The following is a 15,532-nucleotide window of genomic DNA, read 5'->3' on the forward strand; positions in this document are numbered from 1 at the left end:
ACCTTCTCTGGTGCTCTGAGATGAGCACCAGAAATCTAATGAAAAGCATTCTTTGTATTTATCAAGCATTCTTCCGGACACAGTCCAATATTATCCCCCCTATGTCAGCAGATTCATTGAGATGAGAAGTTACACAGCTCCACAACATCTCAATGAAGCTTACTCAGGAGAAGGTCCTGAAGGACTGCGTACGCTTCCTTAAAGAAACAAGAGATTAAACTCCTAACTCCCTCACAGATAAAATACAAAATTAACAAATGTATATTAAAACCTTATGGGCAGGTGCCCTTTCTTACAGGATACAGTGGTGCCTCGCAAGACGAAATTAATTCGTTCTGCGAGTTTTTTCATCTTGCGAATTTTTCGTCTTGCGAAGCACGGTTTCCCATAGGAATGCATTGAAAATCAAAAAAGGCTACCACACCTCAAAAACCTCAAAAAAGGCTACCACACCGCGTGCTATGAGTTGCTCCTCGAAGTCAAGTCGCAACTGCACCTCTTCAGGCAATGCACCCTGGGTACTTTATTAACGGTTTTAAGAAAAAGGAAACAAACTTGCAAGACGTTTTTGTCTTGCGAAGCAAGCCCATAGGGAAATTCGTCTTGCGAAGCAACTCAAAAAACGAAAAACTCTTTCGTCTTGCGAGTTTTTCGTCTTGCGAGGTACCACTGTATATAAAGTTTTTATTTGCAGGACCACCACACCACTCCATGCTAACCATGAATACAGTAAAAGACCACCACCAAGCAGTAGCATTACATGTTTAATGAATTCGTTCACTCTAACTTGGGCAATATGTAATAAACATGCATATAAACAAGAACAAAAGCATATGCAAGCATTAAGTTCCATAGTGAAGTTATTCTAGTTTGTGTCCTTAACCGTGTTCCAGAAACATAAAACGTGAATCTAGAGCTTGCTTCACATTACATTAGTTTATTTTATAGTACAGTATTTGGAGACAGTTTTTTTTAATAGTTCTTATTTTTCCAGAAGTCAAGTTTGTATGGCCAAAGACCTATTATATTTATTGCTTGACAAAGAAATCCATGTGCACTTAACTGCAAGTTAACAGTGCCTTGCAGTTTCTAGAAAGCCTCCTTTCCTACAGTAGCTATGCAGAATTCAAAGTACTACGCAGCAGACAGAAACAGGCATCAGTTGGAGTGAGTTTATTAGAAGTTAGAAAGACAAATACACAAAGTCACCCAACACCAAGATTAGTAGAGAAAAGCGTAACTGCTGAACTTTCACATGAAGACTAAACAGCACTGCTACTTTAGGATAAGCATAAGTGAAGACATCCAGAGTTCCATATTGATGTTAACCCATGTTATAGGTCTCTAAATACACTTTAAAGCACTGTGAGCACATGCCTTGCTTTTTTAAATAAAAAAACCCACCTGTATATTCTGTAAAGGTCACCATCATGCCATTTTAATAACACCTTGTGTGATAATTTAAACTACCTTTCATCATAGTGAAACAGCTACTTATCAAGTTCATTCTTAGTTTTGTTAATTCTCATCTGTTACACAGCAAATGGTTATTAACACCACATTTTGTAAGACTAGATACATATCTGGCAAAGCTAAACATGTACAGGAAAGAAAGAGGAACCCTTGCCCCAAAGAAAGAGAGACACCAGCACTGAAGAAGTGGCCATTTTTACAAGAAGTGCAGCTCTGACAAGGATCTTAAGGGATTGCTAAATACACAGCAGTCAGTAGTGGAGAGAAGTTAGAGCTTGAAGATGCTGCACGCCCGCCATGCAGGAGACAGTGTAAGAATCAGAAAAGGCATCTAGGCCTGTCGGACAGAAATGGAGAGAGAAAAAACTGAATGAAACTGTTGTGGGGAGAAGTTCAACAGTTTTCCATTTTGAGCTTGTTAGTCTTAACAGTATTTCTAGGTCACTCGCTAACGTTGCGTACAAATTCTCAAAATCAGCAGAGACAACAGCTTAAAAAATTCATAGTATCCATAATGCAAAAGAAAGCCAATGGAGGACCGCAAACCTTCTGTTGTCTTTTATTCTAGGTTCTATATTGCGCAGGACTTTGAACTTTTAAAGGAATCAATATATTTTCCTTAAATATATATAAAATCATATTCCTGTGTTTAATAAAGGAAAGCAGATACATTATTTTAAATCAAAGGTGTATACTATGGCATGCGAGATTCCAATTTTTAAAACTACACAAGCCAAACTAAAAAGTGATGAAAAGAAATCAATTGGGACAAGGTGCATCAATTTAAGCTTTAACTTCTATGAAATAAGTGAGATGTGCCCACTCCAAAAGCACTATCAACAAACCCATATTACAAAGCTTTAGCGTTTCATTAGAGTGGGGATTTCCAAACCTTGTTCCTGGGAATGCTGGAGTTCCCTAGAATTTAGTAGGGGTTCTTTAATGAGATTAGAAACTGCAGAGGAGCTCCCCTTAGTACTGAACGTATTCTAAGCTCACATGAAACAACAGTGAGATCTAACGGGACTGCCCAGTGCCTATGTGTCCACAAACATGCCACATAGTTATCTAGACTTTTAGAAGACATCTGAAGGCAGCCCTGTTTAGGGAAGCTTTTAATGTTTAACAGACCATTGTATTTTAATATTTTGTTGGAAGCCGCCCAGAGTGGCTGGGGAAACCCAGCCAAATGGGTGGGGTATAAATAAATTATTATTATTATTATTATTATTATTATTATTATTATTATTATGCACAGGTGTTCCTTAGTGGAGAAGATCTGCTGAAAAGTGCTTTCCTGGAGGTAAACAGTTTTTAAAACCCTTACACAATCATGCCAGTAAATGGACTGAGATGATTCGAGATCGTAAAACAATGAATGCTAATGCAGAAAAGAGAATCTATGGCAAGGACCCAAAGAGCCTTTTGCATGCAGCTGAGGCACTTCGACCCATACATGGAAGTTTCCATTCAGTGGCTATCAAACCACTAATGCTAATCATTAAATCACGGGCATCCAATATTGTGCCCTCCAGGTGTTGTGGGCTCCAATCCCCATAATCTCTGACCACCAGCCGTGTTGGCTGAGGATCCACAAAATCAGGAGGGCACCACATTGGCTATCCTTGCATGTAATAGTCGTAAATGAAAAGCACCAAGTAGGCAAAATCAGCTTTGGCTTATGGCAAATGGGGTCACTGTACTTCAGTGGTTCTGTTTCTACCTGCAAAGTTTGTTTCAGAGAGTAGCACTGGGGAACTGCCCATCAGTCCCCTGGCACTTATGCTATGGGATGCCACAGGCTGCCAACCTGGCCCCTCCCATGTTGTTTAACATTGACATGAAGCTGTTGGAAGCTGGAGATTTGGAGCGAAGTTTGATTAGCACATCCAAGTCAGGTTGGCTTGCAATCCCAAGGCTAGCGTTTAAATGCTGCAGTAGACTGGGTGACATTTAGATAACTTAAACAATCCTGGCAAGACAGAGTCCTTGTGGGTGAGTGCTTCATCTGGGGTGTAGGCCAGTTACCAATTCTGGATGTGGTTACATTCTGGCTTGAAGAACAGGCACATAGATTCACAGTACTCCCTGGGTCATTCATTGGAACTAGAGGCCCAAGTGGCCTCAGTACCTAGGAGTGCTTTTTACCATAACTGGTATACTAGTCATGCCCGAATAAGGACGGTATGGCCACAGCACTCTATGCTTTGGCAACCTCAACACTAGAATACTGCTATGTGCTCTATGTGGGGCTGCCCTTTGCCTCAGTTTGGAAGCTACTGGGCTGTTATGAGCATTACGGAGAAAGAAAGGATGGGATACAAAATGAGATAAAATATTAATAATAATTGTTAGATTACTATCATGGTGAAGAAATGAGCAGAACTGAGCACCTGCAAAATTAGAAAAAGTAAGAATGCCAACATGAAATGGGGGAAATGTAGAAGAAAACCAACTTCAGTTTAGAACTTGAACATGAAAGTAACCAAAACGGAGTGAAAAGGTGGACATGCAAACCTAAACGAAATAGAAACCCATTAATGCCACATTATTTTAAAGGTGGAACATTCCACTCTGGAAAAGTTCACTTTCTGAGTTTTATCAAATGTGAATGTCACTGACCTAGAAATACTGTTTAGTTATTTTCTTGAATGCCCCTGTCAACCCCACATCTGCATGCTTTTTAATTAAAACACAAAATGGATGGGAAAAAATGCTTCCCTCACACTTGACAATTTGAAGGCATGCCAACTACAGAAGAAAAAAGGGAAGAGTACAGTACACAGTTCTAGTGCCAAGGGGACAAATTAAGGAAGTATTAAGGTGATAATATTTGTATTATATGCTGATTGACTGTCTTAGGACAATACACACCAAAGCCAATCTGTGAAACAGTGGAAAGAGAAACCTTTTTCTGCATCAAAAGAGCAAAAAATATAGACAGCTACAGCAGCCTTTAGGATCCTAAAGCTCTGGCAAATGACAGAGTTATAGCTGATAAGTATTCCACTATGAAACAGAACCTACACAAAACAAACTTAGAAAAACAATGACTACTGCAATCTGACTAAACGTGTACTGCATAACTAAACCACCACAAGGCTGACACTGGCAATTTGCACCTCAGAGCACTCCATGTATGTGCCCAGTGCCCAATATAACCAAAATCAAAAGTAGTAACCCTCTCAGTACTACCAAAATCTTGAACTGGTTTCACTTGTAAAAGACACCAAATAACAAGCAGGTTCACAGACACATGTTTCCAATGATGGAAAGTTTTAGAAAGGTTTTGTTATTGTAACCTGTAGCACACCTTCCACGTTAAGCAGTGGAACTAGACTTCGTGAGATAGGAAAAGCCTCACTTTAATCAAGGATCTGGCAGGCTTCCATAGGTAAATGGAAAGCAGCAATTTGTCATCAGCAGATGGGTAGATTTTATGTTTGCACCATCATGATGCCATGACACAGCAAGAAACTTGCATCCAGAAACCTATGTTGTGTGTAGTTTTTGGTTTAATTCTCCATACCAATTCCATTTAATTGCACAGCAGTGCTTTCTAGTGAACCAGAAAAAAAGGAAATCTTCTGAAACAAAGGGGGATATTTAAAAAAAAAAGGGGTGGGAGATAATAAAGTAAACAAATTGCCATCCTGTTGCATCCAGTAATAAAACAAACCACTGGTAAGGATTAGGTCCTATACATTAACCAGGACATTCAATCAGCATTCAAACACTTCTATCTAAATCCAAATTTTAGTGAGTTTTTCTTAATTTAAGCTTAATTGGTCAGAACTTACCCTCAAAAGCAATATCTTATTGCTTTTGCTTACATTCGAAACTACAGGTGCTTATGAGCCAAGAACAACCCTGAATACACAACAGAATGATAACTTAACTGCTATGCCAATCTAGGTTTGGTTTTTTTCTTACACTGTGTACTGTACTTACCCCATTCCATTCTACGCTCATACTCACTTCCTCTCCTCCATCAGGGCCACTCTCATACTTTACCACGTCGACATTGAGGCTCTCGCGGCTTCGCCTTCTCTCTATACTTTCTGGGTCATTGAGCACTTCAGCAACTCTCTGTTTGTGAACATTATCAAGACCCTGTGAGCCAAGTAAAGGGGAAACAGACATTTTACTTTGCACCAAGTAGTTCAGTGCCATGAGTGAGAAGCGCAATTATCATCAAGTTACTACGGAGTCTACAAAACATTACCGAATAAATAAGCACCCATTAGCTGTATATGAAGCATAACCATGAAGCACATATTATAGAATTACAAAGGTAAGTTTGAGGAGAAAATATTGTTTGCATATTATCTACACCCACAAAATGTTCTAGTTAATGTTCTAGTAAAAGAAACATGCTTTGCCTAATTTGTCTGAAGGTGATAATTTCGCCAACAACCCACTATATTCGAACTAGGTTTGTCAATTCTGTTAACTTAGGCCGGGTTCAAGGGGCTGAATATGGAATTCTCTGCAAACCATTTGTGTTTTAGTTTCCCACCCTTCCACTTCAGCACACATGCACAGGTGCACACACACAGTCCAAAGATGTTCCTGAAGGTCAGGAGACCCTTTGAAGCAGGACAAAAGGCTGCAGTTAGATAGGAAACATTGTAAACCCCTCTCCTCAAGTGGAAGTGCTTTGGGCTGGCATACACAACTGCTTGGGTCCTGGCCTTACTTACTTCCCCAGTTTAAAAATCCTCCACTAAAGGCAGTTTCAGGATTTTTGTCCTTGTTCTTAGTAGCATTCTTTTTGAGGTCAACCCAAACTGCACACGATACTGCAAATGTGGCCGTATCAAATATTTTATATAAAAGTTATTATTACTCTCCACACATTTTCTTAAAAAGTGAGAATTTTTTTTAAACATAATTAATGGGAACATTTTAAAAAAAATCAGAGTAAAAGAATGAGTTATCTAGTTACATATTTCTGAGTGTTCATACTAAACTTCAGGGTGTTCCCCGCCCCCCATGGAAGTTGGAATTTCCCCTCTGGATTATTTTGCTAATATCTCTTCTGAAAAAAATTAAGGCAGTGCAGACAATCTTCTAACCATGACGTTTCCTCCTTTCTCATCTGCGTAAGTCCACCCTCATCTACAGTATGTTTTAACCAGGATACAGCATTGCCACAGGATCAGTGTTAAATCACGATTTGCACTGAAGCAGGCTTCCAAGCAGAGGTACAAAAAGAAATTCTAGACAGTTCAGATTCACTGTAGTTAAATTCAAATTCTTTGTAACAAAATACTAATAATTGTAGCTTAACACTATCAGAAGTGAAACGCTTGATGAACAAAGCACTTGCCTGTTTACGGGACCTCATTGCTGCCTCTTCTAATGTTTCAGCAGCTTCAAACTTGCCCTGGCGTCTGTAAAGTGCTCCAAGATTCTTTAATGTAGTTGTAACTGTTGGACTACAAAATATGTGTTAAAAGTTAGATTCCGGCAGGAGACCATTGCCTCCCAAACTTGAAACAATTCTGTCTAATAGTACAGCAGAATATTCCATTAAAAGCCAATGCTCGTCATAAATTTATAATGGGCACTTACTGCTCACAAAGAGTTCTGAATAGGTCTGCAAATGCATAAAAAGTTATTTACTAGAAAGACCTTTTGCCAGGGTACCATGTATTGTTGCAGCTATTGCTGTCCGTTATATAACTAGGCTAGTTCTGAAGCAGTAACCTTGACAAAGACACAGATCACATATTCCTAGTGTCCTCCTTATCAGCCCTGCTCAATTTTCCAGTCCCAAAGGTTTACAAAAAAATGTCTGCTATATAACACTTAAGTCTGATGCATGATTCTCTGGTTTTTGCCTCTTGCTGTTTGAATGCAAGAGAGAACACCCTCCTCACATATGCTACTATTTAAAAAGCTATTATATAACACAGATAAATTAGCAGAAACAGAGGGATATTGCAGCAATGAAAGAACTAAGATTACTGAAACTGTGACAAGTGACAATTCCTCTGCTGCCCCTTCCCACTCCCCGAAGGAGGACAAGTCCATCCATGCATCAATATACCTTAAAAAATATTGTTTATTATTTTATTAAATTTGTGTAGATCTCAGGGCAGTTCACACAATACACAGAATAAAAACAAGAACAAAAGGGAAGCAAAACCCTCGGGAGATTGTGGACTCTCTTTCCTTGGATGTTTTTAAGCAGAGGTTGGATGGCCATCTGTCATGGATGCTTTATCCGAGTTTCCGGCATTGCAGGGAGTTGGAAGAGATTACCTTTGGGGTTCCCTTCCCACTCTACAATTCTATGATTCTATGAAAACAATAATCCCCCCTCCCCACCAACACATTTAAAAGGGTATAGGATGCTAATCAGCCATAGGCTCCAACCCAAAATAAATCCAAGATCCTGAGTCCATTCTGAAGTTGGGAAATGTAGAAATGGTGGGCTTAATTTGTAGCCAGTGATTTCAAACCACCACCTCTATAAAAGGACGGCCAGTGGGGTTTTTAGCAGCCACTGAGCATCTCTCCTGACATGTTAGGAAGCTCCAGCCTTCCAGCCAATACTGCACAATATTCCAGTCACTTTATGCTTCTGTTTCCAAATTTTATCTTTCTAGGTATTTACGCAAAGCCAAGTCTCTCTAGGTAGTATTGCAACACCAGTTTCTTTGGATGACTGTTTCAGTCACGATCAAGACATTTCCACCTGGAGAAAAACCTGTCCTGGGCATTCTCCTAACACCCCCAGCGAATTTGGAGGGGTGGGAACCTTGTTGCACTGGCCAAAGTCCTTGTGCAAGCTTCCACTAGTGAGACCAGTTAACTGAATCTGGTTAATTGACCAGTTAATTGAATTAAGGTTATTTTCAATTAACTTTTACTCGGAGTAGACTCATGTAAATTTATGACCACTAATTCTGCTGAGTCTACTGTGCATAAAAGTTAGTTGAATACAAACTTTATTAAGTTTCTCCATAAGGACATTTACAATTATCTTCACTATGGAGGTTTCCAGAATTCAACACACTGTCAACAACATTATTATTTTAACACTTTAAATGTTTTTAGGAAAATGTACCTACCTATCAACTTTGCAAGCTTTATACCAGCCTCCATATTCACCAAAAGTAGTGCCATCTTTTTGCTTTCCCTAAATTGCAAACAGTGTGTTAAATTGTTATCTTTAACGCTATAAGGACAAAAATAAATTTCTGCTTCAGGTATCCTCTTACTTTGCATTCTTCTCTTTCTTCAGCATGCATCCAGATTGGTTTGTTTTCATCTATGTAAAAATAAGGTAAGGGATACTGTGTGAAATAAAATGACCACATTTGGCCAGACCAGCATTGTGAAAGAATGCTCACCAACACAATCCTATATCCACCTATGAGGGAGGAAGCCCCACTGAACTTAGTGAGGATTACTGCTCAGTAGACATGTATAGGATTGTGCTGTAAAGAAACATTATGGAAAGCTACAGAGATATCCACCCCCAATGTTCCCAGTTCTAGGACACTTTATTCACTGATCAGAAGCCAGTCACAGTGCTATTGTATATAAATGATACAAACCTTGAGTTTATCAAATAAGCTAAACAGACCAAAGGGTCATCTTATCACACTGTGACAGAACAAAGACATATTACAAGTAGATGTCTTGTTTTTTTTCACAGCCTAAGGATAGGAAAAAAAGAATACCTAGAAATCAGAGTTACAAAATGGTTGCAACTGCTCTTTCAAAGCAGCTTTGATGTTAACCGAATTGCAAGCAGCACATGCAAACAGAAGCTTAGTTGCCTGCTAGAACATACGGAGACGTCACTTTTATCACAATGACAACTTTGACACTTCAAGCAAGCTGCTTACATAATTAACTCATCACAAGGAAGCCAGTGCTCTGCAACTACTGCTTGCAAATTATATTCTGCCAAGTGTATTAACAATCCAACCAATTCCTTAAATCGCCCAATTAAAATGTATGATTCTTCAAGTCAGTCTTTTGGGCATCATTATTATCAGGATAACCTAAAACCCTCTGAAGAATTCTGCCAAGATTTGTAAAAGGAAGTCTAAAGCCAAAGAGCAACTGCAAGCATGCCCAACAGGATTAGACTTTGCTTGGACTAAAGAGCCAAGTGCTCTCCCCACCTTCCCCCTAGGACAGGCATAGGCAACCTCGGCCCTCCAGATGTTTTGGGACTACAACTCCCATCATCCCTAGCTAACAGTGAAGGGCCTCAGAAATAGAAATTCCAGCATGCTGTTACCAAAGTAACTGTTACAAGACGGGCAAGACCATAAGCAAGCAGACAAACAAAGCAACTGTTACAAGACAGGGAAGGCCGTAGGAGGCAGACAAACAAAGAATGAGTAAATTAAGAAGTGTTAACCTTCAAAAGGAGAAACATGGAATGTTAGAGCCTGATTGGATAAGAATGTAAAGTCTCACTCTCTGTTGTTGTTTTTTTTGTATAGTCTATAAAAAGTGGGCGCACCCTGATTGGGGTGTGCCGATTGCGAGATTATTGCGCTGCACCTTTGCTTTGCATATGCATTTCAAATAAACCCTGTTATAACCTGCAAGGATGTTTGCCGCTTTGTGTGAATCTGTGCTCCGGGGACCCTATAGCAGATATGGAACAAGTCCAACAACAGGACCAGTGGTCAGGGATGATGGGAGTTGTAGTCCCAAAACATCTGGAGGGCTGAGGTTGCCTGCCCTAGGGGCTCAGTTTGCATACTATATTAAACCATGGCTTAGCAATTGGTGCACAAGCTGGAATATGCGTGTGCTGGGATGAACCCAAAGAAAGCCTTGAGTTTGCATACTCCCTGCTATTCTTCCCCCACTCCTGACCCACAGGTGGTAGGATGAGGACGTCTGCAGAACTTAATTTCACTTTCAATATATCCTGGCTTATCCTTAACATACAAACTACAAGTTGTGGTTTAAAACAAAATTGAAGCAGTAAACAAGCAAGCTTCAGCCATGAGTTATGAATCTGGTTTGTTCAGAAACTGACTAGAGTTTGTTTCAAACCAAAATGTCTGGTTAATACTTTAACAACAAGCAAGGATTTGTGAGAAATGAAATTATATTTTGCAGACGTTCTTCTGCCACCAGGGAAGGACAAGGGAAAGAGGGAGCTCAAGGCTTTGCTCAGGCTTTTGCCAGCTTCTGCACATAGAATTAAATAATGATTTAGCATTACATGCTTACTCAATTTATCATTATCAAAAACTGCTTGTGAAAATTCCTCTCAATTTTAAAGATGGTTTGCCATACAGCATGGGGGGAAAAACCTAGAGAAACAATGGCTAAACAACTTGTCAAAGCATTTCCTGTAATGATTTCTAAAATGCTTTCTCAATATGTTCTGCCATTATTTAAAAGCAGCAACAACCCATGACCTCTTACAATTAACAAAGGACTTGAGTCTCTCCTATTCACAACCCCTAGTTACTCCAACATGAACTAACTTTCCTTCATAATACAAGCATTTACCATCCACAGAGCCAAATTCCCTTTCGTGGGCACGAGTAAGGATCTCTTTGTACAGAGTTTCGGCTTGCTTAAATTTGCCTTGTTTCAAGTAGCAGGATGCCTGAAAGGGATGACATGAGCACAGTCAGATTTGAAAGAAGTTCAGAAACATGATATCTGAAGGCAACTTGCTTAGCACATTACAAAGGGTTGGATCCAAATGTGTTTTTCTGCCTGCATAACAGTCATTGGAAGCTAACTTAAACCACTGGTCTTATCTAGCTCAATATTGTCTATGCTAATTGGGCAGCACTACAGAAGGTCTATGTTACATGTCACACTAGAACATGGTGTGAAAAAAGTGACACTAGATCCAAAGTTGTACTTCATCTGGGCAAGCAGAAGCACAGTAATTGTAAGACACAGTATAATGTATCACTGCTGAAAGTCTTCCTCTAGCACATGTGCAAGTCTTAGTGTGGCAGTCCTGGCACTAGGAACTATTTTCATTCTGCTCGGTGTTTTGGATCCAAGCCCATGTTTTCAGCAATTGAGAAATACAGTAGCTCATGTCTCATTATTATATACGCCACTGTGCAGACATACCAAATTATTCTTGGTTTTTGCTACGTTTGGATCATCCGGCCCCAGTTTTGTTTGGTAGATCTCAAGTGCCCGTTGATAGTAGTATTCCACTTCTTCATATTTACCCTGGTTCTGACATAGTAAGGCCAGATTATTTAACTGTTTGGCAACATCTGGATGGTCTTTTCCCAGTACCTAGAAATAAAGGAACGCTAGGTTACCAGTGTATCACTTCCTTTTAAAATATAAACTTTTTTTAAAAAAGCCGTCACAGTCATATTTACACTAGCATTGGCTCAACTAGACTCAAGCCCCTATTTATACTCCACCTCTGGAAACATTATATTAAACAAATTTAGCCAGAATTATTTACGTATTATACAAGGGTATGGGAAATATTCCAGATCACAACTTTCCAGTTATAAATCCTTCAAACCTCCACAAGAAACTTCACAAAGAACTTCTGCCTACACTATGGGAGGATTACTACTTTCCACACTAATTCCTTTCCTTTTCTGTCATTCACCCCAATTCTACATGTGCAGACTTCTGAAAAGTTAGGGTGCTCCCCAATGCCTACTTTTCATCTGTTTTGCATTCCAAATCATATGCACAAGGTAGATTTCCAAAACATATTGCTGTTTTTGAAGACAGAGAAATAGCATTCAAAGCCAATAGTATGTAGTGCAGGGAAAAGTGGCTCAGAACTATGATGTGTGACAGCTGTCATGACACTGCGGGAATAAAATATACCATCTGAGATGTTGAGATATTCCTTGATACCTGATCTCCCTGCCTGGTAACAAATATGGGGTTTCCTGTCTTTTGAGAGCAGGTTCTGACACATCTTTAAAATACAGTGAATTGATTTCTAAAAACTTAATAGATCATTGCAATAAAACCCTAAATGTGCACAACTGTACGCACAATCTCTATTTTAACCAACACACACACACAGCCAATATCATGACAAGTCTGAGACTGAAAAAGCAGAAGTCAGCAAAAATAACACCGTTGTTCTGAGCTACCTTCTCTCTGATTTCCAATGCTCTCTTGCATAATGGTTCAGCTTCCTTGTATTTTCCTCTTTTTCCATAAAGCACTGCAAGATTGTTTAAAGTTGCTGCAACCTGCAAAATGAGGACAAAAGCTATGTAGGTCTACTAACATACCTGCTGAAATTATCTGGAGAAAAATTAAGCAGCTCCTAGAGCATTCATTTATTTGTAATTCAGATGTTTAAATACTTGTGAAACTAAGAAACATAAAATGTGTCTTAACTAGCTGTGATGGGACGATGAGCTGCTTGTGTGTAAAATCCTAGTCCCTCAGAGTTTGGTCAAGTTTGCAAACCTCTGTCTGTAACGGAGCCCCTTAAACATGGCTCCGTCAGTCGCTGGCAGATTCCGACAGTGGTTGCTTTCGGAATCGCTTCCAACATAAAAGCTCCTTAACGGAAACACGTCTTCTGGACTCTCTGCGTGACAGTTTCCGGCGAGGAGTGGGTGTCCCTACAGGAGGTCCTGAAACCTCCCCACTGTTTTCGCTGGAAGTGTCTCTGAGCCATCCCTCCAGCTCCCTTTCCCTCAGCTCAGCTCCTCTCCCCCTACTGGTTCCCTCTTCAGCTGCTGAGTCTCTCCCAACCTGTGTGAGCCCTTTCACTTCCCTTCCTTCCGATGGCAGTTCCCTGACATCCACCTCCCCTCCAGGGCCCCCTTCATCCCCTCTCGCCCCCTCCTCTACGGGCGGTGAGGAGGCAAAACCCCGGAATGAACTTCCTTCATCTTCCGATGTCCCGAACACTTCTCTCCACCTGTTGCGGTTCCTGGTCTCGAAGTACTCCTCCTCCTCAGAGTCCATCTCCCCTTCCCCTTCCGAGTCCGAGAATCCTTCCAACTCCTCCTCCTCATCGGTGGTCCCAAAGTATTCCCTCCGGAACCTCTCCACAGGCTGAGGTTTCCTTGGGAACCTTTGATGGAACGTTTCTATCAATACCTCGTCATTGATATCTTCTGCCATTACCCAAGTGTTTTCTGACTCCGGTTCTCCTTCCCACGCTACCAAATACTCCACCTGATCCCCCTTCCATCTGGCGTCGAGGATTTCTGCCACATGGCTGCTGCATTCCCTTTCTTCTATGACCGGTCCCCGAGTGGCCATCCCTTCTCGTCCCCCCTCATACGGTGACAGTAACGACCTGTGAAATACTGGGTGCAGTTTCATGTGGTTGGGTAACCGGAGCCTGAAAGCCACTGGGTTGACCTGTTGAATGACCTCAAAGGGACCCAATCTCCTGGGTCTTAATTTCTTACAACCTCCTTTGAACGGCAACCCTTGGGTTGACAGCCACACCCTATCTCCCACCCTTATGGTTTCACCTTCCCTTCGGTTCTTGTCTGCCTGCCTCTTGTATTCTTCCTTCGCCCTTTCTAAGTTGAGTTGGAGCTGACGATGGATTGCTTCCATTTCTTCTACAAAATGCTCGGCTGCCGGGACACCCCATCTCTCCCCTTCTCCCCCTGGGAAAGCCCTGGGATGACACCCATAATTAGCCAAGAAGGGGCTCATCCCTGTGGACACATTCTCGGCATTGTTGTAGGCAAATTCCGCCAGCGCCAACTTTTCTACCCAGTCATTCTCTCTGTCATTGACATAACACCTCAGGTATTGCTGGAGGACCCCGTTTGCTCTTTCCGCCTGCCCGTTGGTTTCAGGGTGCCGGGCAGTCGAAAAGTTGACCTCCACCTGCAGTAAGCTCATGAGCTTCCTCCAGAACCTGGAAGTAAATTGTTTTCCTCGGTCTGAGACCACACTCAATGGCACCCCGTGCAACCTAAAAATGTGTTCTACAAATAACTTCGCTGTCTCTTCCGCCGTGACTGCATGCGAGCAGGCTACAAAGTGGCACATCTTTGTTAGTAGGTCTACCACCACCATGATGGCTGTTTTCCCCTTGGACTTCGGCAGATCAGTCATAAAATCTATCGACACTGCCTCCCAAGGTCGTTCTGGGGTTGGTAAGGGTTCTAATAGCCCCGCCGGTGCCCGCCTCTCCCCTTTGGCTCGCTGGCATTGCTCACACCCTCTTACATACTCCCGTACATCTTCCCTCACCTTAGGCCACCAAAATTCCCTGGTGACCAACCACATGGTTTTGTGTTGTCCAAAATGCCCCGCCGTGGGGCTGTCGTGCAACTGCTTGAGTACCCTCCCCCTTAAGTCTCCTTCAGGGATATACAGTGCCCCTTTGTAATACAAAGCTCCATTTCTTTCCTCGAAACCCCCTGGTTCCTCTCCCTCACCCCTAAGACCTCTGAGCTTATTCTGGGCGTATTCATCATTCTCTGTTTCCTCTACCAGTTCTCTTTGTCCCACCAATGCCGCCCCACACACCCAGCGGTCCTCTGGAATGACATGTCTCTCTTCGGGTGCTCCCTCCCCCTCCAAATATTCAGGTTTGCGTGAGAGAGCGTCCGCCCTAATGTTCTCTGGGCCTGGCACGTAACAAATCTCAAAGTTAAATTTGGAGAACTCCTGGGCCCATCTCACTTGCCGTTGGTTGAGCACTCGTGCCGTCCTCCAATACTCTAGGTTCTTGTGGTCAGTGCACACTTGCACCTTATGTTGTGCGCCAATTAGCAGGTGCCTCCATCTCCGGAACGCCTCATGAATGGCTAGTAGTTCTCGGTCATACACCGTGTAGTTCCTCTCGGATTTGTTCAGCTTTCGCGAAAAAAAGGCACACGGTCTCCACTCTGACTCCTCCTTCCCTGGCTGCAGAAGCACCGCCCCAATAGCTCTGTCTGATGCGTCAGTTTCCACTCTCATCGGTTTTTGTAAATCCACATGCAGGAGTTGTTGTTCCGAGGCGAAGGCCCTTTTTAGTTCCTCAAATGCTCGCTCCGCCTCCTCAGTCCAAACGAACTTCTTCTTACTGCTGAGACAGTCCGTAATGGGCGCCGTCAGGTGGGCAAAGTTTCGGATGAACTTA

General features: G+C 41.7%; 1 protein-coding gene across 7 annotated transcripts in view; it reads right to left on the minus strand.

Moving 5' to 3' along the window:
• KLC1 (kinesin light chain 1) overlaps nt 1-15,532 on the minus strand; it is a 46,629-nt gene that overhangs the window by 9,792 nt on the left and 21,305 nt on the right. For 5 of the 7 annotated variants that reach the window (XM_080972045.1, XM_080972049.1, XM_080972047.1 and 2 more), the window contains exons 7-13: nt 12,570-12,671; nt 11,563-11,736; nt 10,978-11,077; nt 8,706-8,755; nt 8,556-8,623; nt 6,806-6,914; nt 5,425-5,586 (exon numbers count right to left, since the gene is read on the minus strand). In XM_080972045.1, coding sequence (XP_080828171.1) covers nt 5,425-5,586; nt 6,806-6,914; nt 8,556-8,623; nt 8,706-8,755; nt 10,978-11,077; nt 11,563-11,736; nt 12,570-12,671 — 765 coding nt within the window. Of the gene's footprint in view, nt 1-1,158; nt 1,811-5,424; nt 5,587-6,805; nt 6,915-8,555; nt 8,624-8,705; nt 8,756-10,977; nt 11,078-11,562; nt 11,737-12,569; nt 12,672-15,532 lie in introns of those variants that run through there. The other 2 variants (XM_080972050.1, XM_080972046.1) reach the window with 2 other exon arrangements.

This window comes from Podarcis pityusensis (assembly GCF_964106645.2).
Source record: "Podarcis pityusensis genome assembly, chromosome: 1".
NCBI lineage: Eukaryota > Metazoa > Chordata > Lepidosauria > Squamata > Lacertidae > Podarcis > Podarcis pityusensis.